Below are 23,428 nucleotides of genomic sequence, written 5' to 3' on the forward strand. Positions count from 1 at the left end.
ATTTGTCTCCCCCAGCTGGTAAAAGCGGGACAGCGCGTGATGGGTGTGGCTGGCCGAAGGAACCCGTCTGTGGATGATGGTTGTCAATAATGTTTGGGTTTAGGGCGTGAACTGAATTCCTGAGCGAATGGCAGATTATAGAAGTATTCAGAAACTCTGAATACGAATTCCATTCCTGATCAAAACTGAATTATTTTTTTTAATACGATTTTAAAAAGAGGCTTAGGACCACACCACTAGCTTAAAACGCAATATAATAGCCCATTTAAAGAAGCTGAGAGCTCACAAAGACCATTAACAAATAATTAACATATATATATATATAAACAGACCACGTAATAAATCGGAAGACCAACACATTTTAACCATAGATTTTAACAGTGAAAATTCTACAGTACCAACATTTAACAGCAGATGGCAGCATTACATGAAGGAAAAAACAAAAGTCTCGCAGATGAAAACTTGCATTGAAGCGTACATGTAAATTAAAACAAATTACAATAAAATAAATTAAAATAAAGCCATGGAACCAAAACGTATCTTTTTTATAACATGCTGTTAAAAAAAGTAAAATATTACAACGATAAAATTTGAATGTTTTATATTAATTAGATATAAACATAGAAGGTGCTGTATACATAAAAGGTGTATAATCATGTACATATACGTGACCATATTAATGAAAGTGTTGTAGAAATATTATTTATATTATTAAAAATAATAATAATTAATGTTACTAAAATTTAATAATTAAATATTTAAAATAATGATTAATATGTTTCTATTCTTAGTCTAATTATTTTCCAATTATTTGAAAAAAAAAAGAAAAAATGTAAAAGCAGAACTGATAACTTTTCATTTTTGTACTTTTTTAAATTATTTGCATAGTATTATTCTCAGTAATAACATACATTATTAAGTCAACTAAACATATAGCAGTTCAGTGTCTCACAAAATAAAACCACATCCCTATATCTTTATCAATTTACTTACAAAAAAAAAAAAATTGAGTTTTTATGGTCCTAGGATGATAAAATTATCACCCGAAAAGCCAAAGTGTGCTGAAAAGCAATTAAATTAATCAAAGATAGACAAAAAGCTTTTCAGATGACTCGTGCTGTTCTTTGACAAATCACCATTTTCCACTTTTCCACTAGAGATCCAAGGTAGGCCTATTTGCAATCTAACCTAATCTAGTCTGGTTAATAAAGTGACCTCGCCTGAACTTTCTCAACACTCTGAAACTAACACAAAACATTTAAAGCATTTAAAAACGAATGTTTAGAAACACAAATATTTTATGTAAAATATGAATTTAAAATCAATTTAATAGAGACTGCACTCACAACGAGCAATGAAACCTCTTCCCAATCAAATATTTTGGAACGCAATGCATTCACCATAGAAACTGTGACATTTTATTAAATTGCACTAATGTTTCAAGTGCATGGCTTTTAATTTAATGACATTTTCTTGATTTTTTCATGACCTTGGGAACCCCGGATGGGCGACCCAGTGAAGTGTTAAATCACATCGTTAAAACAATTTCCATACACGAGCCAGAGGGGTCGCTTAATTTACACCATGCCCAAACCACAGGAGGAAGGCAAGGCAACAACATCGTGTCATTATAAATCAAGACTACTGAGTCAAGAGAGGTGAGCCTCGGCGCGTGGAGTCACCGTGGGAACCGGAGACTGACAGGCGGACAGGGGAGGGGACTCTCTCCCTGCACACCCGTCCACTCACAGGCACTCTCACGGTCTCTGCTCTGGATCATCAGGCGGCGGATGGTGCTCGTTAAGCGCTAGGACAGAGCTGACAGTGGCGAGGATGGAGGGACAGTGCAGCCGCTGTAAGATCGTGGTGGTCGGTGACACTCAGTGTGGAAAGACGGCGCTGCTGCATGTGTTCGCCAAGGACAGCTACCCAGAGGTGAACGCATCACGCGAATTATCATTAACACTGAAAAGGAAATAAGTTACTAAATATGATGGACAGAGTGATGGGTTAAGTGTGTGTTAGAGTAGAATAATAGTTTGAATGTTTTAAACCGACGAACGTAGGTTGCATTAAAAGTTGTGTGATTTAAGTTCGGGTTTTATTAAACTGCATGCTTGTCTCTTATGGGACTGGTCACACTAGAGTGCAAATGGACAGAAAAATGAGCAGGAGCCTCGTTTCTAACTTGGCACAGATGCGTTCACTGCATGAGACGCTGAAGTGAGACTGTGCCGTTTCTAGGCATAAAATCATCAACGATATTAGATCAATGGGCTTCAAGGTAGTGCTTGGCAAGACTTTTATTTCATGCAATAAAGCTAAGTTCAAATGCCAATTAAAAAAATTGGTACAGGAAAATTGTTGATAAATGCATTAAAAACAGGCAGTTGATAAATCATGTTGCGAGATTTGTCCAAAAGGTGTGCGTTTTTGCGCCAAAGCATTGTTAAAGGATCAGTGTGTCATGTAATATTTCCATATAAACTTTAACAGTCAATTAAAAATATTGGTATAGTAAAATTAGCTAATTAACGAGATCAGTGCATCCTTTATTAAACCTCTTTGTCGAGTTGAATGCGTCCTTACAGAGGTGTCGAAATGCTGAATCAATTAAATCACTTCTAACAGCACATAATGAGAACAGCATCATTCACAGAGGCAAGAGTGTCACATTATTTAAAGGGGAAGTTCATGCTTTAGTGAGTAGCAAAGGTTTAAGTAGCTGATTACTTTTATGCCACTCATAGTATATATCTATGTATGCCACTGATCAGGCTTTTACAACCTGACTACTTCAGACTTCATTCACTTCACTTCCGCTCAATTTCAGTTAGCTTTCTGTAATCAGTCAAACTATCTCCCAGATTTCCTCCGGCTCTGCACCAGCCACCCAATCAATGAACAGAGGGCGGGCTGAGAGCCATGACGTAAACGCTAAGATAAGTGTAAGCGCCGAATTTAATATTGTAGTTTAGCTTGGTAGGGAAATCGAAAACGACTGCGGATATGGAGACATGGGATGTTATTCAATCTGTTGTGAAGAACATTCCCTGCATTTGCCAACTGAAGCCCGAACAAGAAGAGTGTTTTTTTTTCACATTTTGAATGGAGGTGATGTTGTGGCCCTACTCCCAAGTCCCGACAGGTTTTGGGATAAGTTTAGTTTATCAACTGTTACCGATCATCAGCGAGAAACTGGGGAGGCCAAAGTTTGTGATTGTGTCCTCCTTGGTTGCTCTCATGAAGGATCAGATTAAGGAGGCAACAAAACTCGCTCGATGGTTTTGTTTTCACAGATTTTAAACTTCAGACAAGTGCCCCCCAACAAGAAAGAAAACATTTGTCAATTATGCCCTTCCAGACTCTGTCTACAAAGAAAAGCGAAGTAGCAGAGTTTGGTATTAGCAGGCTAGCTTTTATATGTAGTTTGGGGTAACAAAGGATTTATAGGGTTGACTGAAATAATAATGCATTAACTGACACTTTAAATCTATGTTTCAAGCAACAACAACAAAACAATTGAACAAAAAATAGATAAATACAAAAAGTAGCCAATGATAATATCTAAACATGTATCAAAATCCAAATAAAATCAATTTATGTGTGATTTTAAGTGCATATTATGTGTCAAATTGGCTAGAAATGGTCCTGCTGCTAGGAACCAGGGTGAGAATTAAGATGGTCTCTCATTATTTTAACCATGTTTTCATATAACATTTCACTGCAAAACTATAAAAGTTATAGCTAGGCTTTTAAAAGTTAGGGCGATATGCTAATTATAAAATTATAAATGTTTTAAACCTGACCCTTAAACTAGACCAGGTTTTTTTGGGCAACTGTTTTAAATAATAATAATAAAAAAAACGATATTTGTAAATTGTTACCAGCACACTCTTAACACGATTGCTGCATCCCAATTCGCCTACTTATACTATGCCCTAAAAGTATACTCTTTTTGTGAAGAGAAAGTACATAGACAACGTTTGATGTAGAAGAATAGTAGGCAAGCTTTGGGACATACTACCAAAGTCTCTTTAAGACAAGTCCTGTCTCTGAGCAGTCATCTTTGAAACGCCTCTCGGACATGCAAAGTGCAGCTCCTATCTCTTTGTATGGGGAAACATCAAAATCTCCCAAACTCTTCACTAAGCTTTTGATTAAATTTCATATTTCAAATCACCAAAGAAATCTGACAGAAACTGTATCATAAATGTTGTTAATTTTGCTCAAATAGCATTATAAAAAGTATACTTTTCAGGCAAGATCAGTCAGTGTGCATGTGCAGTTCTAAGCGCATGTCTCAGAATGCTGACTGTTTCTATAGCAACCGAGACACTTCTAACAGCAGTGGTAGTGACAGCTGACTTTACCAATTAGCGATTGGCTCTTTCATTTATAAGGCGGGGCTTCCTGTGATTGAGTGGCCATATTGAGAGTTGCATTTTTCCCCACTCAAAAGTATACGAGTGACACATCTTGGGTGTTCTATTCGGTTAAATGATGACGTAAGAAGCGCTGTTTTCGGGTCCAACTCGCTTCAATTGAGAATACTACCTCAGCAGCCGTTTATGAGCACTGTTTATTCATATAAACATTTAAGCTAAAAGTTTTCAAATTTATGGTGAACACTACAGTCTCCATGCTCACAGCGTCCCAAACACAAATAATCTTTATATTTATTTATTTTCATTCATATTTTCATTCTCTGACTATCTGCGATTTTGCAGTTAAAGGCTAGGATTATAATTTTTTTGTTAGTATTATATCGCATTGTGAGAGTATATTAGCACCTTTTGTTGTATTCTCGTGGTATCTGATAGAGCGTTTGGACACGGAAGAGGTGACACGTGACGTCAGACTGAACAAGCGAATAGTCTTTGATACTACTTCGTCATAGCTGCTTCTTTAACGGACACTCTGTTGCTTAGTTATGTGCATTCTGTCACTGTTTAAACTGCACTGTCATTCATCTTGTAACAGTTAACATCATCCACATTTAGTTTAATTTGAATTCCTACCATATTGAAGAAAAAGGAAGGGGCATGCCGCATGTTGTTCTGCTAGTCGTGTGTTTATCATGCAGAGAACTTTGCTCATGTCTTTGCATAATGATGCATTTTAAAGTTAATGACCAAAAGTATCATTACAAAACTTTACAAGTCATGGCCTAGTGGTTAGAGAGATTGGCTCCTAACCCTAGGGTTGTTGGTTCAAGTCTTGGGCTGGCAATACCATGACTGAGGTGTCCTTGAGCAAGGCACTGAACCCCCCAACTGCTCCCCGGGTGCATCGATCTTTGAATTCTAACCGGAAGTAGTAGACCATCCAGGAATCTTTGGCATACTTTTTTAAAGGGGAAATATGATGTGATTTCAAGTTTTTTACATTTACATTTATTCATTTAGCTGACGCTTTTATCCAAAGCGACTTACAATTGCTATAAATGTCAGAGGTTGCACGCCTCTGGAGCAACTAGGGGTTAAGTGTCTTGCTCAGGGACACATTGGTGCCTCACAGTGGATTCGAACCTGGGTCTCTCACACCAAAGGCATGCGTCTTATCCACTGTTATCCACTTATCCACCCCACTTTTCCTTTGTCTTTGGAGTGTTACAAGCTGATTGTGAATAGATACCATCCTTGAAGTTGCAAAGACTTAAAGTCTCAAAACCAAAGAGATATTCTTTATAAAAGTTAAGACTCTGCCACGCCCCCTAAACACATATGACTGCAAACACATATGAGATTAATCACTGTGTCTCTAAGGTGACTAATGGTAAGGGTTTTAGGGTTTAGTTTAGGGTTAGGTCTATGTTTTGGACAATAATGTTGATCCAGGGTCAAAAAAAAACCTGTTGATCCAGGAAAATGTCTTACTTGGTAAAATCACGGTAATCATAAGTATGTATGAATTTTTTGATTGCAGAATTACGTGCCCACAGTGTTTGAGAACTACACAGCCAGCTTTGAGATCGACAAGCACCGCATCGAGCTGAACATGTGGGACACATCAGGTGAGATCCAGCTCGGCATCAAAATTACTATCTTGCTACATACTACACATAATATTTCTGCAGTTTGCATACAGTACATAGTAAGCAAAATTGTATTTAAGTATTTTTGAAAAATCAAACTTTTACCCAATGCTGCAGTATACCACAGGGCATATGGTTGTATGCTATATCACTTGACATGAACAAGAAGTAATCTCAATCTGATTTTTAAGCTTTATATTTTGACTCATTATCAATTCACACTCTCAAACACTCAACAACATGAGGTTGAGTAAATGACAAAATTCAAATTTTGGGGTTAACTACCCCTTTAAATAAACATGCTTGTAATGCAGTAAATATATATATGTATGTATGTATGTATGTATGTATATATGTAGGGTTATTAGGCTATATTAAAATCCTTATAAAATCAGGCAGTACACAAAAGGTGATATACTAGTATTCCAGTGCAAACATAGCCATTGACTGTAACTCAAGCATTGTGCTGTTTAGTGGCGTCAAACTGATTTGGAAAGTCTGGGAGTGTAAATTTTGAAACCTCTTCATGGATAGATAAACAGATAGATGAAATTGCAAAAGTCCTACTATAATAAATCCTGGTGCCAGTCTCGTCTATGCATGGACACGCTTCGTTCCTGTCCCTCCTGGCTCTTGATCGCTCTCATAGCCTGGCTGACCCCCCATGTGAAATTGTATGAGAAAGATTGAACATGGCTTTTTGGTTCTCTGGAGCTTCTCACAAGAGAATGTTGTTTCAGCAACATTTTCTCAAATATGTGATGTCTTAACTACAAAGAGTCAGGAAGCAGAACTCTCGCTGCTTTGATTGAACAATACACAGAAGACAATGCAGAGCTTATGAATACAGAGCAGAATATGATCCTGTTACATTGCTCTTGAGTTGTGGACTGTATCTGTGGGTGAGATCTCTAATATAAATGGCTTTGTGTGGATTCAGGATTCAGGCTTCTCATCTATAACGCAACAGACCAACAAGTTAGCCAGAAGTCAAGTAATATTTTCAAAGCTGTGCATGCATGTTTAGACAGTGCTGTCAGTGTGGATTTTTGCACACTTGGTGTTAAGCTACACCACTGCTGACACACACTCGTCCTGACACACACTTCAGGGGTTTCTCAGCAAGCGTGACCCATAAATCCCCGCTCTAGGCCTCTGCATGTTTCCCCACCCTGCTATAAAAGTCCTTTATGGGAACTTCTTTTCTTGTCATCTCCATTTTTAAGTTCCTATGGGAATGTTTTCTTCTCCTGCTGTTGTTGTTGGTCTGTAGGGTTGTGCTGGGTTAAACTGTCACCCTGCTGAGAGTAAATCTTCGCTTTACTGTAAGCGCTCTCATACCACGGTCTGGGACACAAGAGTCTGTTTTTCAGTGTGGAATGTGTGTTAATACAGTTCAGCTGGTTATGAACTTTATCACTGTTTAGAAATGTTGTCAGTTCGCCCTTTTGACAACAGCCAGGCACCCAGCAGCTTTGTGTGCAAAAAGTATAAGTGTAGTATTTACATCTATTTTATTGAACGATACTGTCATACCAAAGTGAGCTAAAATGATTCAATCTGTAAATTAGTGGAACAATTTAAGATATATTGCAGATTTTCAAATAGTTGTATCTTGGCCAGATATTGTCCTACATCCTAACAAACCATACACCAATGGAAAGCTTTTTTATTCAGCTTTCAGATGATGTATAAATATCAATTTAAAAAAACTTACCCTTATGACTAGATTTGTGGTCCAGGGTCATAAATGTGATTTCTGTATCAGTTGTGCCACTAAATGCATTTGGAAAATGGCTATGTTTGGAAATGCATACTAGCATATTATTACTACTATTATTACCATTACTACTCTTGCAATTTCTGTAGTATGGATACATTTTCCATGCATATAATACCCAGGTGACCTTCTACATTTCAGAAAATGTGCAGTATACAACAGAGCTCACTGCATGAAATACTGTGTCCCACAATGCAATGAACTTGACTTGACCTTCCTTCTCTAGCGTGATGAACGAGCCAGACACAGAATCAGATATAAAATCTTTTTTCATGATAAATGCTAGTAGGTTTTTCAACCAATTTTTTATTTTTTCCCCCCCAATTAACAAATGGTTATTGGTGTCTCCAGCTGGGTTAAAGGAAGCATTTTTACATTAAAATAATTAGCTTTAAGTGCTAGAAAACTATATAAGCATATGAACAAATCTGTCCCTAGAAGTGTGCTAAATCTGATTTAAAAATGGCACTTTAATAAATATATATATATAAAAAATATGTATTATCAGTTTCATATTCATGATATTATTATTATATACAGTAAAATTATAAATATATTATTAATTGATAACGATGATAATAATACGATAACAACTGCATATAGTTGTCTCTGCACATTAAGCCGAATTCCCTTTCGAAGGGTATTAATATGCACCAAACTAAAATGCATGTTTTAAGTAAAAATATGTACCTTTAAGATTCTAATATGCATCTTTTCAGAACTAAATAAGTGTACCATGCCAGTAATACTTTTTTACTTTTTTTCGTGATGAAAGGAAGTATTTTGGCATGAAAGCTACAAAAAGATATAACTGTGGATAAATCTTCATTTGTCAAAATGTCAAGATTTGTTGTGGACTTGTAATGAATGTGTGTGAAAGCTGAATTTGCAGTTGTAAAATGGAGAGCTGAATGAATGTTTTGGCCCGGCCATCTGGAGAACTAGGGCAACTAATGATTTGATGACTAATGAGAACACTGAATGGTAATGAGAGGCTCCCTTTGTTTAACTGTGTGTGATTTGTTTGGTTTATGTTGTGTGTGCTTTCTTCAGCATTTTCCTCAGATTGTTCAGTCATTTTTGGACTGTTCTTCAGTTTGTAAATCCAAACAAACAAACAACATGCTGACAGAAATCCACTTACCAGAATCTGTAGGCTATAATCATACAGCGTCCATTGTATACACATATCAGTCAATACAGTTTTTGTTTGTTTTGAGATACTGAGAATCGAGTTGAAAATGGTAATCGACAGTAGGCTACATATTGCTGATAGAGCTTAAAGACAAAATTAAAGGGCACATATGACGTTGCTAAAAAAAAATTACTTTGTGTATTTGGTGTAATGAAATATCTTTATGTGGGTTCTAAAAGGTTCTAAAAGCACATTTTCCACATACTGCATATTAATGTTTCTCCTCTATGCCCCGCCTTTCTAAAACACATCAATTGTGCTCTGATTGGCCAGCTATCCGGTGCTTTGTGATTGGCCGAATACCTCGTGTGACGGAATTGTTACGCCCCTCACCATACTGTGTGTCCCGGCGTGACCAGAAAAAAAACAATTAAACCTATTCTAAACTAGGCATTTGTTTCCAAACTTAAACAAAACACAGTGACTCTGTCGAAGGGGGTTTAGTTAAAATCGCTGAACATAATGAGTCTTTGTTCATTGTAATATCGCTTAGGTATCGCATAGCGAATATCAAATGCACAAGATGCAAAACACTGCTGTGGTTACCACTGTGTCAGTCCTCCTAGTTTTGAGTTTGTTCAATACACATAAGACTGTAACTAAGCAGATTCACTCCCGTATTTAAATGTGGTTGAAACGATACAGTGTGTATGTGGAAATTGATACTTCCTGAACCCTGGTAATGAAATTTTAATGCACCATTTCAGTAATACAACCATCAGGCATTGTTTCTGCCAGCATAACATCCTTCTTTTCAGTCTAACCTTTTCATGCATTGCCCTTAGGCCTGTTTAGATCTAGAAAAATGCAAACATAAACAAATATTCACATCACACAGGTAATCACGCTGTGTCTCTGATGGGTCTTAATGAGGTGTCTGCTACTGAGCTGACTGACACTCTTGTGCTTACGGCTACATCTTTAACAAACTGTAATGACATCCCATAGAGTTCTGCTTCCTCCACACACACACACACACACACACACAAACAGCTGCACAGCTGGCGAGGGGTGAATCTAGGGACTGGAGGAGGAGAATGTTTACTGGCAAACATTCAGGTCAGCGTTTCATGCAGACACACTGTTCTTAACAAGTCACAAATTATGTCTAGCACTACAGACGTAATCACAGTAATAATGTCTCGACGATAAAACAAAGAAAACAACCGGCCGAGATTTCTGTGGAGACATGTAACACCCACTGCAAACAAGACAGGAAAATAAGTGTTTTTTTTGTTTGTTGTTTTTACATGGCATGAATGTTTTTGGATTGACAGAGGAGAGTGTTCATAAATGGGAGGGACTTCAAATGATTAAAGGGGTGCTATTATGCTTTTTCACCTTTTCAACCTTAGTTAGTCTGTAATGTTGCTGTTTGAGCATAAAAAAGATCTGCAACGTTGATTTTGGCACAATATTTACACTGAAGCTTGCAGACGGCTATGGTAAGGGGCAGGACATTTCCCGACCAGGTGCCGAGTGCTGCCAATCACAACACACGCTGGCCCGGCTAACCAATCACAGCATGTTTCATATTTCAGAAGGCGGGCCTTCATTTGATACAGAAACTATTTGAGCCGTTCATGCCAGTCTGGGGACAGTGGTGTTGTAATAATGTCAAATATGTGAAAAATAATTTGTTTTTCGAACAACCTAGTCTGAGAGCCTGTTCTAGTACACCCCCAAAACAAAATCAAAACCCTGTAAAAGAGCATCATTTTCCCTTTAAATAGAAAAACTGACAAAAAAAGAGGTAACAGGAGTGTTAAGAAAAGAGCAGACACACATACAAATACACACAGGCTGAGATGCAGAGCATCTGTGTGTGTGTGTGTGTGTGTGTTTGTTTGGGTTTATTCAGCTATACTTTGGGGCCAAATATGTCCAGAGAAGGGAGCTTAATCTGGTATGAAACAAATCTGACAATGTCCCTTTGTGGCATATGTATAAAATATAATAATAATAATAACACATTATTGTTATTACTATTTCAGACATTATTTATTACATTACATTTTATTAAAATTGTATAAAAATAATTTGACCTTTTGTTGTTATTATAACTCTTTGATTAAATAGATTTCCCACATTTAAATGTGTCAAGAAAAAGCACTATATACATGTCATACATTATTATTATTATTGTTATTATTATTATTACATGGAATGCATGGAATACATAATAATACATGGAATGTAATAATTGTAAATTCAATTTACATGTGTGTATGGAATGAAAGGAAAATAATTCATACATAAAATACATTTATAATAATAATTATTATTAGATAAATGATCACATATATAAGATTATAAATATTAATTTCCCTTTTGTTGTCATAATTATTACTCTCTCTCTCTCTCTCTAAATATATATATATATATATATATATATATATATATATATATATATATATATATATATATGAATGCGTGAATCATATTTGGTGATTATTATGGGGTTTATATAAAAATAAACAGCAGTCTATGGTATGTCATCATTAAAATAGCTAAGTAAACAAGTTTATTTTAGAAGCTGTTGAGTGGAGAACAGAATAAAGTGCTTCTGTGTCCCTGTGGACTAGCACGCTCAAATTGGCAACAAAAAACAAACAAGCAATATGACGACAGAAAATGCCTTTTTTCATTCCAATCTGTCTCTCTGAACACTTTTGTTAGTTTGATCTTATCCTTATTTGCACTTTGAACTGGTAAATTAGTTTTGACCATCTTTCCCTGGCTGTGGTTGACAGAGCTGCCAGAGAGGATTGTGGGACATGCAGCTCATGAGGTGACTCCTGAGGCCAGCCCATAATAACTGATAGCTTTGATCAGTGCTTCAAACACTCATTGTCACTTCACACTTCCTCTCTCTCTTTCCCTCCCTATCGCTCTCTGTCTATGTCTGGGTTTGTGTCCTCACTCGAGGGAAGGACAGAAGAGTGAGGGATGAATGCAAAGTTCGACAGGAAAGACAGAAAGTACACCAATTTTAAACAGTGGCTTTTCACAACCCCATTCAAAATATTATGAGCTCACCTTGACCGTCTTCTTTTTTTAACATCATAAATGAATGGGAAACTGAAATATTATTATTTTTTTTAACATCTTTTTTTCGCACTGACAAACAAGTTAGCCAGTATAACACAAAATCTAATTTCAAATTTAATTTCTTTGATTATGACTGGACAATTAAATATGCAATTCATTGAGGTCATGTGACAACAACAGCATAATACTGTACTAATATGCTTCTTTAATAGAAATGTAGTGTAGTTAACTAAAACTACAACCATGGATAACTGAAATAAATAAAAAATTATAATAATTAAAATATAAATCTGATTTCATTTCATCCTGTTTTCATTTAGTTACTTTTTTTCCACATAATGTTCAATTCATAGAATTACTAAATCACTAACTAAAATTTTAATTTAAAAGAAAAGTTTAAAAATAAAAATGCATTCAAAATATTAATAAAAATATAATAGTATATCAATGATACTAAAATAAACACTGGTGATGACCTCGTCACATTGCATTAATGGTGTCCAGTTATTATGTTCTAAATAGAACAAGTTAAAATTGCATTACAAATGCAAAATGTGTCAAATGTTCTATAAATACAAATAGAGACATGCTTTTGGTTAATTTCTATACACTGTAAATGTAAGCATGAAGTTGGGCACATTGCATTGTGGGGAAACACGAGCACTTCTGAACAGACACTGAACTGAGCTGAGTTATGACTCGATTGTGTTACAGAAGCATTCGATTTTCTTTGCATCAAGTCCTGTTTTTTCCTGTTTATTACTGTGAAGCTGCTTTGAAACAATCTGTATTACATCAGCCACTATAGAAATAAAGGTGACTGCACTTGACTGAGCCCTGGGGACAAGAGTGGCTTAGAAATTTCACAATGTGCACAGTATACATACTTTATTCTGCAGATTTAGTATGAATGCTAATGTTAAAAATGCTATTCCGAACACAGCCAAAGACAACCATTTTATTGTGCTGGAATTAAACTGACCTCTCCTTCCTGTTCAGACACTCACCACTGTAGAAACATCAGTCTTTTATATCATCTGCCCTGCTGTATGGCCCACTGTACATCATTTGTACGTTACACAGCATTCACAAGCACCATTAGCAGTGTTTCCTCTTTGATGTGAACATCAGCGTTATCATTATGAAGCCTTTTCATCCTGACCCCTCGCTGTGCTTGTGTTCGGCAGGGTCCTCGTATTATGATAATGTACGGCCCCTGGCGTATCCAGACTGTGATGCTGTGCTCATCTGTTTTGATATCAGCAGACCAGAGACACTGGACAGCATCCCTAAGAAGGTCAGCATCTCCTCTTATTTCTTTTTCTCTTTTCCCTTACCTTAAAAAAAGAGAAATGTTGGTGCATGTTGGAATGACATTACAAGCTGTAGATGTAAACACGCACATACTTTCAGCATTAGTCTCTCTGTGAAAACAAAATGTAATTCTCGACTTATAGAAGTTTTTGTTTGTGGGTGTTTAGCGGTGGGAGGATGACGGCATTGTGAATTTACCCAAAAACACAACCTAAACACAGATGCCAACAATTATTTGGTGATGAGGGTGTGAGTCTAGCACTGAAGGGTTTCAATGGGTTGTTTGATTTGAAGTCTCTTGAGTATATGTCTGGTGAGATAAAGATATATTCAGATGGTCTGTCTGAATACTGGATTTTGATTGGTTGGCAGGTTTGCATTAAAACCGTTTAATGCTCAGGTAGCTCCAAGTCAGTTTAATCACCGTTCAATATTAATGCACTGCTTTAATAGACACACACAAACCCACACACATCACTCGCACACAAACACACACACACACACACACACACACACAGAGAGCGACAGAGAGAGAGAGTAGGAGATCGCAGTTCGCACATAAACTTGTTGTCAGTGCTTCCACGTGATTTTTATTAATAAAATAGCATAGATACTAGATTACTACATTATATTCCTCAGCAACAAGGTGTAAAATGGCTGTTTTTTGAAGTAATGAATTGTTGAAAGAGACAAGCAGACGCAGCATGCAGTTAATGCACACATAACTATCATCTCTCTCTCTCTCTCTCTCTCTCTCTCTCTCTCTCTCTCTCTCGCTCGATCAATAATTAATTGAAATAAATGCTATAATTCATTCAAATAAATGTGATTTTACCGCAATATTTCATCTCTGTGTCTGATTTGAAATGGGCAGAATGCTAGTGTTAACAAGCCATAACTGATGAAAATATAAATTTTTACCCATGCGGTCAAATATTGCACTTCAAAGAGCAAAGCTAGTTTTAACTTTTCTATGGAACCATGGAATGATCACTTCGCATTGGATGGTTCTTGGCCTCCACGTCTTGCATTTAAAATCATTTAATGCATGGCAAACCATTGATTATCCTTTACATATCACATATTTATATCACAGAAATTGTAAACACTACCAATTAGAAGATTGTGGTCAGTAAACTGACATGAGTTAGTCAGTAGACATGATTAACTAGTTGTATTTGTCAACCAGTAGAGATTTTTCATCTTTCATCTTTATCGTGGTTACACGCTTCATGGTCTCTAAAAAATATAATTTGCTTGTTTTTACACATTGCAGTTTAAAGTGATTGAAATACAAACAGTAACGAAAGAGAACTACATAATATCTGATTTTTGCAATCTGTTTTGAATGACATTCATATGTGGTTTGAATTTCCTATTCAAATCACATTCCTAGAAATCTGTTTCAGGCAGATCACTGCTCTTGACTAAATCACTTTTGGTATTCTAATAAGAAGAAATATTTATTTAATTAACACAATGAAGAATATGCAGTGTTTATATATATATATATATATATATATATATATATATATATATATTGTCACGGGGTGAAGAACCACTCGACAAGAGGCACGTGAAATCAAAAGCCCCGGAGGGTGGGTTTATTGAAAAGTGAAGGGTGCCTGGTGAAGTGTCCTGATCTGCTTTCCGCTGGTTGGTGCTCCCCGTGTGCTCTCCGTGCTCCTCTGTGCCAATCAAGGGGAAAGTGGGTGTCCAGACGTGCTCCAAAGGGTGTGGGCTGTCGGTCACTCGCTGCTTTCTGTGGGGATAGGAGAGAGGGGTTAGTCCAGCTTTGCATTCTCTTTGAGAACCTCTTCTCAGTGCAACATGTGCTGCTTTTCACTGTGCTGGCTGATGGGGAGCAGCTGTGACCGATCAGCCGGTGACGAGGGCGTGCAGGTGTTTTGGTTTGGTTTCCAGGGCGACGCTGATTCCTCTGGGAGTGCTCGTCACATCCCCCCCCCCTAAGTGTCGTTCTGGTCCTGCGAAGACATGTAGAAAGTAGGGGTGAGATTAGGGGAGGGTGGGGAATGACCCCTGACAGACCTGCATAAGCTGTCCAGATCCGGGAGAGGCCATCGGCGTTCGCGTTGGCGGCCCCAGCTCGATGGCGGACTTCGAAGTGGAAGTCCTGGAGCGCTAGGAACCAGCGAGTCACCCTGGCGTTGGTGTCCTTGGCGCGGGCCATCCACTGTAGGGGCGCGTGGTCGGTTACCAGGGTGAACTTGCGGCCCAGGAGGTAGTACCGGAGCTCCAGGACTGCCCACCTGATGGCCAGGGCTTCCTTCTCCACAGCGGCGTATTTCCTCTCGGCGGGGGACAGCTTCCTGCTGATGTAGATGATCGGATGCTCCTCACCTTCCTGAATTTGGGAGAGGACCGCTCCTAGTCCTGTGTCGGAAGCATCCGTCTGCAGCAGGAAGGGGCAGCTAAAGTCCGGGGCGCGGAGTACCGGCGAGGACGTGAGTGCTGCTTTCACCTGGGAGAAGGCTTCTTCCGCCGACGGGGTCCAGCATACTTTCTCCGGCTGCCCCTTCCTGGTCAGGTCTGTCAGGGGGGCGGCTAAAGAGGAGAAGTTGGGGATAAAACAACGATAATAACCCGCCAACCCCAAGAAGGCTCGTACCTGGGTCTTTGTCTCCGGTCTTGGTGCGGCGTGGATGGCCTCAACTTTCTTGTCTTGCGGCCGGATGAGTCCTCGGCCGACTTGATAGCCCAGGTACTTGGCCTCAGAGAGGGCTAGGTGGCATTTTCGGGGGTTGGCGGTAAGTCCAGCCCGCCGGAGCTCCGAGAGCACCCTCCGCAGACGATCCAGATGTTCGTCCCACGCCTCGGAGTGGACCACGACGTCATCCAGGTAGGCGGCCGCGTAAGCTTGGTGAGGCCGCAGGAGGATGTCCATCATCCGCTGGAACGTCGCGGGGGCCCCATGTAGGCCGAAGGGAAGGGTCCGGTACTGCCAGTGGCCACTGGGGGTGGAGAAGGCGGTTTTCGGCTTGGCGGCCTCGGAGAGCGGTACCTGCCAATAGCCCTTGGTTAGGTCTAGGGTGCTGATATACCGGGCCCTTCCTAGCCGGTCCAGCAGTTCGTCCACCCGAGGCATGGGGTACCCGTCGAATTCGGAGACTTCGTTCAGGCGGCGGAAGTCGTTACAAAAGCGGAGGGTGCCATCCGGCTTTGGGACCATCACAATGGGGCTGGACCACGGACTCCGGGATGGTTCTATTACCCCCAACTTTAGCATCTGTTGGACCTCTTCCTCAATAGCCTGCCGACGAGCCTCCGGGACTCGGTAGGGCCGTTGCCTAACGACGACTCCTGGGGGCGTCCGGATATGGTGTTGAAGCACGTTGGTCTGCCCGGGCTGAGAGGAGAACACATCCTGGAACTGACTGACCAGGTGCTGCAGCTCCGTCTTCTGGGCAGCCGAAAGGTGGGGGTTGATATCCACAACCACGGGCTCGGTGAGGCTTAGGGCAGCTACTTGGTCCCGGGTCCCCACCCATTTCTTTAGGAGGTTGACGTGGTAGAGTTGCTCCGCCTGCCGTCGTCCCGGCTGTCTCAGGCGGTAAGTGACCGGTCCAACCCTCTCGACGACCGAGTAGGGCCCCTTCCAGGAGGCCAGAAATTTGCAGGCGGAGCTGGGGACCAGGACCATGACGCGGTCTCCCGGTTGGAACTCCCGTGGCTGGGCTGTCCGGTCATAATGACGTTGCTGCGCTTGTTGGGCCCTGGTGAGGTGTTCCCGGACTAACGGCATCACTCGGTCGATCCGTTCCCTCATTTGCCGGACATGTTCGATGACGGTACGATGCGGGGCCGGCTGCTGCTCCCACGCTTCCCGGGCCACGTCCAAGAGGCCCCGGGGTTGACGGCCAAACAGGAGCTCGAAGGGGGTGAAGCCAGTTGAGGCCTGGGGAACTTCGCGGATCCCGAAGAGCACGTAGGGGATCATGAGGTCCCAATCCCGCTTGTCCTCCGCCGCCACACGTCTGAGCATTTGCTTGAGGGTCTGGTTAAATCTCTCTACGAGGCCATCAGTCTGGGGGTGATAAACAGTGGTCCTCAACTGCTTCACCCGCAGCAGCCGGCAGAGGTCAGCCATTAGCCGGGACATAAAGGGGGTTCCCTGGTCAGTCAGGATCTCTGAGGGGAGGCCGACTCGGCTGGCCAGCAGAAACAGCTCCTGGGCGATGGACTTTGCGGTGGCCTTCCGCAGGGGGACTGCTTCTGGGTACCGGGTGGCATAGTCGACGATGACCAGGATGTGCTCATGCCCTCGGGCAGACTTCGGCAACGGCCCCACTATGTCCATTCCAATCCGCTCGAAGGGCACCTCGATGATAGGCAGCGGGATGAGCGGGCTGGGGGGAGGAGTCCGGGGCGACGTGGCCTGACAGGTCGGGCAGGCCTGGCAGAACCGCTTTACCTCGGCGTCCAGGCCCGGCCAATGGAAACGGTCGCGGATGCGTTGGGCAGTATTGGCTGCCGCGAGGTGTCCTGCCATGGGGTGGGAATGGGCCAGCTCCAGAATGGTCTCGGTCTTGGCGCGAGGCACAACTAGTAACTTTTTCTCCTCCCCCCTACGCTGGGCGACACAATACAGCAGGCCATTCTCTACGACAAAATGTGGGAGAGGGTGGGGCCGGGGGAGGACGTCCTCTCCATCCACGACTCGCACCTGGCTCCAACAGTGCTTGAGTCGGTCGTCCTCCCGCTGTTCCTTGGCGAAAGAGCCCCCTCCAGCGGCCTGTTGGTAGACATCATAAAACAGATTAGTAGATTGGGAGGGGGCCTCACCTTCTCTCCCACTGTCGGAGACGAGCAGGGCCGGTCGGCGGCGGGGTCCAGGCGGCCGCCTCGGTCTTCGACGGTTCCCCTTGGGGCTGGCAGGCTGGGTAGCGGCGGACAGCAGCTTCTCGAAGCCGGGCCAATCCCTTCCAAGCAGTACGGCCACCGGCAGGTCCTTCACTAGGCCTACCTCCACTGGCCAGGTGCCTTGGGGGGACGAAATGACCATTTCACGGGCCGGTACTTGACAAGTGTCTCCGTGCACACAGGTAATCGGTAGGAAGTTTTTCCGGCCGCTTCGCGGGGCGCACAGCCGCGCCTGGATAAGGGTGACCGCACTGCCTGAGTCCAGCAGGGCCCGGAACCGTCTTCCATCCACCCTCACATCTGCTTCGGGGGCTCCCGCCGGCACCCGTTGGTGAAGGATGCAGCCTGCCAGCCAGGCTCGCGGAGGCGACGGTGGTTCGGCACTTGGCATGGGCTCATCTCGCGGTGGGGGAACCGTCGGCCTGCTGACGGGTCGCGCGGTGCCTTCGAGCGGGCGTCGCTCCTGGACCACCCTCCGGGGGAATGGCGGCAGCCGGTCCCCTGCCCCGCTGGGATGAACGGCATCCGCCAGCTCGATCGCCTCCACTAGTTCCCGGACGTCACGTGGGTCCCTCATGCCGACGGCCTGTTGGTGGGCGCGTGGTAGTGCGCGCAGGAGGCGATCGACCACCACTCGTTCCGCTACCTGTGTTGGTGTGGGGTTTCCTGCCAACAGCCAGTGCTGGGCGAGGCGGCTGAGTTCGGCTGCCTGGGCACGGGCTGGCACCCGGGGCTTGTATTCCCACTCGTGGAACTGCTGGGCGGCACTTACAGGGGAGAGGCCCAGCCTCGCCAGGATCTCTCGCTTCACTTCGACATAACTGTCGGCACTCGTCAGGGGGAGCGAGAAGTAAGCCCTCTGTGCTTCACCGGTGAGTAGGGGTGCCAGCGCACGCGCCCACTCGTCCTCTGGCCATCCCTCTCGGTGGGCAGTGTTTTCGAAGACCTGAAGGAAGGCTTCCACATCGTCATCGGCCGTCATCTTGGGCAACAGACGGGTGGCTTGTGCCCGAGGCTCAGGTAGCGGAACGCGCTGGGCCGCGGCCGCCCGGACGGCGGCGAGTTCATCCTCCGTCCTGCCCAGGCGAGTGGCGAGGTGTTCCGCTATTTGCTGCTGGCGGATGCTAACCTCAGCGAGGCGTTGTAAGACGTCCTCCATCGCGGGGCCGCGCGTGCCGCCTTCCGTGGTGCTGCTGACAGAAAGCAAAAAAAAATTAGGAGTTGGGGCGGCGACCTTGTCGGTGATTCCTCACTGTTCTGCCCGCATTCTCCACCACTGTCACGGGGTGAAGAACCACTCGACAAGAGGCACGTGAAATCAAAAGCCCCGGAGGGTGGGTTTATTGAAAAGTGAAGGGTGCCTGGTGAAGTGTCCTGATCTGCTTTCCGCTGGTTGGTGCTCCCCGTGTGCTCTCCGTGCTCCTCTGTGCCAATCAAGGGGAAAGTGGGTGTCCAGACGTGCTCCAAAGGGTGTGGGCTGTCGGTCACTCGCTGCTTTCTGTGGGGATAGGAGAGAGGGGTTAGTCCAGCTTTGCATTCTCTTTGAGAACCTCTTCTCAGTGCAACATGTGCTGCTTTTCACTGTGCTGGCTGATGGGGAGCAGCTGTGACCGATCAGCCGGTGACGAGGGCGTGCAGGTGTTTTGGTTTGGTTTCCAGGGCGACGCTGATTCCTCTGGGAGTGCTCGTCACATCATATATATATATATATATTCAATTTATGCAGCATTATTTATTTGTTCTACTATAGTTTTTTGTCCTATTGCTTGTAATTAGTTTATTATGCTTATTTAATTGCTGACTGTTTACTTGTCCACAGTGAGCTCAAGTTTCTTTTTTTCTTTAGGCTAGTATTAGCTTTTTGTGATATTGCTGCTGACAAGAATTATGGAATTTCTATGGAATCAAAAATGTTGATATTATGAAGACCTTATTTAAAGCAAAAATAACCATTGTGATAATTTGGTTATTATTATATTTTTTTTAAGAAATGAATGCCTTTATTCAGTAAGCATGAATTAAATTGACCAAAAGTGACAGTTGCATATTTTTATTTAATATTTTCTATTTTAACTTTCTGTTCACCAAATTAAATGTATCACACAAATAATATTCAGCACAAAGGTTGCCTACACTGATAACAAGAAATGTGACACTAGCACTGGAGGAATGATACTGGAAATGTATATATGTGTACATTTTAAAATATATTAAAATAGAAAACAGTTATTTTTAGTAGTAATAATATTTCAAAATATTACTGTTTATATTGTATTTTGAATCAAATAAATTTAGCTTTAGTGAGCATGAGAAACACATAAATAGAGGCTTAATGAAGCTAAACATTTGAACAATAGAACCTTTTTCAATTTTCATGTAATTATAACGAAATTTCTCTAAGCCTTTCATCTCTAAACCAACACTGTTGTTCTGCTAACCCTTGTGACAGCAGACACACTGAACGTCTTTACACCAATGACTTCACAATGTCAGCTCTGAGGCCACAGAGGCGGAGCTAAAGGCCGTTGTGGAATGTTGAGAGGCAGGCGGTGACCTCCCATTGGCCAGTTAACTGTGGCATTTAAGGTTAAAGATCACAGCACTGTCTGATGGATGACTGAACACATTCAGAACCTGTGAAATGGTGCCATAGCTGAGATAGCTGAACCCTTGCAGGGGCTGGTGAACGCCACACAAGCTGTCTGTATAACTGGCTTTAGATGGTTCTGCATTAGCAGTAATGTTCCTGAAAGGGCCTTGTCAGGGTCCGTTTACGGTATGTTGATGTGAAAGGAGATTTAAATCTGTTGTTGTTTACTCCGCTGTATTGCTAATTGGTTAAAATCTTGTAAACATTGTGCAATTTGATTTAGATGTGCATCAGTGTGAGTGTTTGTAAGTAATCATGCAATTACAGTTCAAATTGCTTCACTAATTCTCTCTCAGATGTATGCTCAACTACATTATGCACCCATTGTGTGCACATAAACTACAAGGAGCAAAAGCAATGTGCCACAGACTCACTGTGAACTTTTGAACGGTAGTGTAGATCAGTAGGTAGGTAAGTAGATGGATAGATTTTATCTAACATGACTAACATATGACAGATTCTTTCTTTCCTTCTTTCAGTGGCAGATGGAGGCTCAAGAGTATTGTCCTAATGCAAAGTTGGTGCTGGTTGGCTGCAAGTTGGATATGAGAACAGATGTCAGCACCTTACTAGAGCTGTCCAAACAGAGACTCATACCTGTCACTCACGAACAGGTGGGCGTACGTACACACACACACACACACACACACACATTGTCCCACAGAGATTGTGTTAGAAGGACATTAGTGTTTATTCAGCTGCTGCTACACAAACATAACACAACAAAGACACATAGTATTATAAAAACATACCTTTATGTTTCATGTTTATTAAGGTTAAGCCCTGCCTTCCTCAATGTCTATATTAAAATACTGTTTAAAATATTTAAGGATGGAAGTATAGCATCTCACACTGCAGTTGACTGATGGCACAGTTTGAAATGTCATGTCAGCTGCTTATATTGTGTTTTTTAAGTGTGCACCGGCACTAGAAGAATGCTCTGTAATTACAGACAGAAACCGAACTACAGAGAGAGCAGCAGAAAATGTTCCCTCTATTACGTCAATGCTCTGAGCGGGTCAACTCGCTGGAGCAACATTTCATTATAAAACACCTAGTTCTCTCTGTAATTCTGCTCTGTAATGAGAAGAATATACGTCACTTCACATGAAAATGGTGCGATTCAGTGTCCCGCTACTTTTATTTTTAAAGCGTTAGAGGCACAAATGACATGTTTTTTGTTTGGAGGACAATTAGATATGTTCATGTACCTCCACTGACCTTTTGTTTGAGAAAAAAATGACATATTAGCAGAGTTTCATGTATTATTTGTGCACCCTTTTCGAGAAAAAGACATTAGCTGACATGAACAAAAAGTGTAATAAGGGAGGGGATGAAAAAATGTTGAGTGGCGTGTTTATTTTTGCTTTGACTTTTGGTTCAGCTTTTGCTGTAATTCATATGAACACCAAACAAGAGTTTCCATTAAAGAGCGTGAGAGAGAATGCAGGGACAAGGAAATTGAGAAATGAGAAGGTAAATTCTCTCTGATAATTCTGACACAGTGCCTTTAAGCTGACTTGTTTCTTTCCGTCTATCAGGGGAGCTCACGAGCACGCGAGCTGGGTGCAGATGCATACGTGGAGTGTTCCTCCCGAATGTGCGTGAACAGTGTCCGAGACGTCTTTCACATCACTACGCTGGTGTCCGTCAGACGTGAGGCCATCCCGAGCCTCAAGAGAAGCTCCTCACGTCACGCTCTCAAGCGCATATCTAATCAGCCTCTTCTGCCAGTCAGCTCACAAGCCACGCCCCTTGAACCCACGCCGACCCTCAGGGAGGACAGAGCCAAGAGCTGCACGATCATGTAGACTAATGCACACACAGTCACTGTGGTGTGTGTGTGTGTGTGAATGAAGATATGTGCACACAAAAAAAGAGACAGATTCTCTGTATTTATGGGAGAGTCATATTGTCCCATATATGGCCCATGGGATTGTACAGATGTGTGAATACATTATACAGAGGAGTTCTATTTATTAACTTCAACTTTGCTTTTATTTTTATCATTGTGGTATTGCTTAGCTGACCTAAGTGTCACAATCTGTGTAAAGCAGATGCGAAAACAATAATAAAAAAAAAAGGGGTTGGATTTTTTTGTGTGGACAGCTTCAATTTACCTTTACTAAAAAAAAGACACTACTTTTTGTTTTCGTTTTTTGGTGTCATGCTTTAATTTTCTCTCTTGGGCCACTCTTCTCTGGAGATCACAGATCTGTAGCTAGCTCATTCGTGTGGAGCTAAGTCCCTGGAGTTTGAGAATCTTTCCCCAGCTTTAGCCATGAGTAGCGTTAGCGTTAGCAGAACAAAGACATCTGTGACTTCTGCTGTTCGCTCCTTTACATGTGTGACAGCACCATCAGTCATGCTCCGTGACATTACAAAGACTTCATTCACACTATAGTGAAACACCAACACAAATGCTGTCTGAGGATAGACGTGGTGCATTTTTGTGAGGCGGAATTTTATGAAGTTAATGTGGGAAGCTGGAGTCTTCTAGGTTGCATACAAGGTATAGTT

General features: G+C 42.0%; 1 protein-coding gene across 1 annotated transcript; it reads left to right on the forward strand.

The window, feature by feature from the left end:
• The first annotated feature begins 1,566 nt into the window (after positions 1 to 1,566).
• On the forward strand, positions 1,567 to 23,000 carry rnd2 (Rho family GTPase 2). The gene is made up of 5 exons (XM_026207928.1): positions 1,567 to 1,935; positions 5,929 to 6,016; positions 13,251 to 13,360; positions 21,388 to 21,522; positions 22,450 to 23,000. Exons 1-5 carry the CDS (start codon positions 1,834 to 1,836, stop codon positions 22,717 to 22,719), a joined length of 705 nt encoding a protein of 234 aa, XP_026063713.1. The 5' UTR covers positions 1,567 to 1,833; the 3' UTR covers positions 22,720 to 23,000.
• Positions 23,001 to 23,428: the final 428 nt, after the last annotated feature.

Source organism: Carassius auratus, chromosome 28 (genome assembly GCF_003368295.1).
Source record: "Carassius auratus strain Wakin chromosome 28, ASM336829v1, whole genome shotgun sequence".
In the NCBI taxonomy this organism is placed as follows: Eukaryota; Metazoa; Chordata; class Actinopteri; order Cypriniformes; family Cyprinidae; genus Carassius; species Carassius auratus.

Bases quoted from the DNA above. Each gene is read 5' to 3' on its own strand.
- rnd2 (XM_026207928.1), top strand. From the start codon at position 1,834: ATGGAGGGACAGTGCAGCCGCTGTAAGATCGTGGTGGTCGGTGACACT. The intron at 13,361-21,387 runs GTCAGCATCTCC...TCCTTCTTTCAG, and splicing joins TGGACAGCATCCCTAAGAAG to TGGCAGATGGAGGCTCAAGA. The intron at 21,523-22,449 runs GTGGGCGTACGT...TCCGTCTATCAG, and splicing joins TACCTGTCACTCACGAACAG to GGGAGCTCACGAGCACGCGA.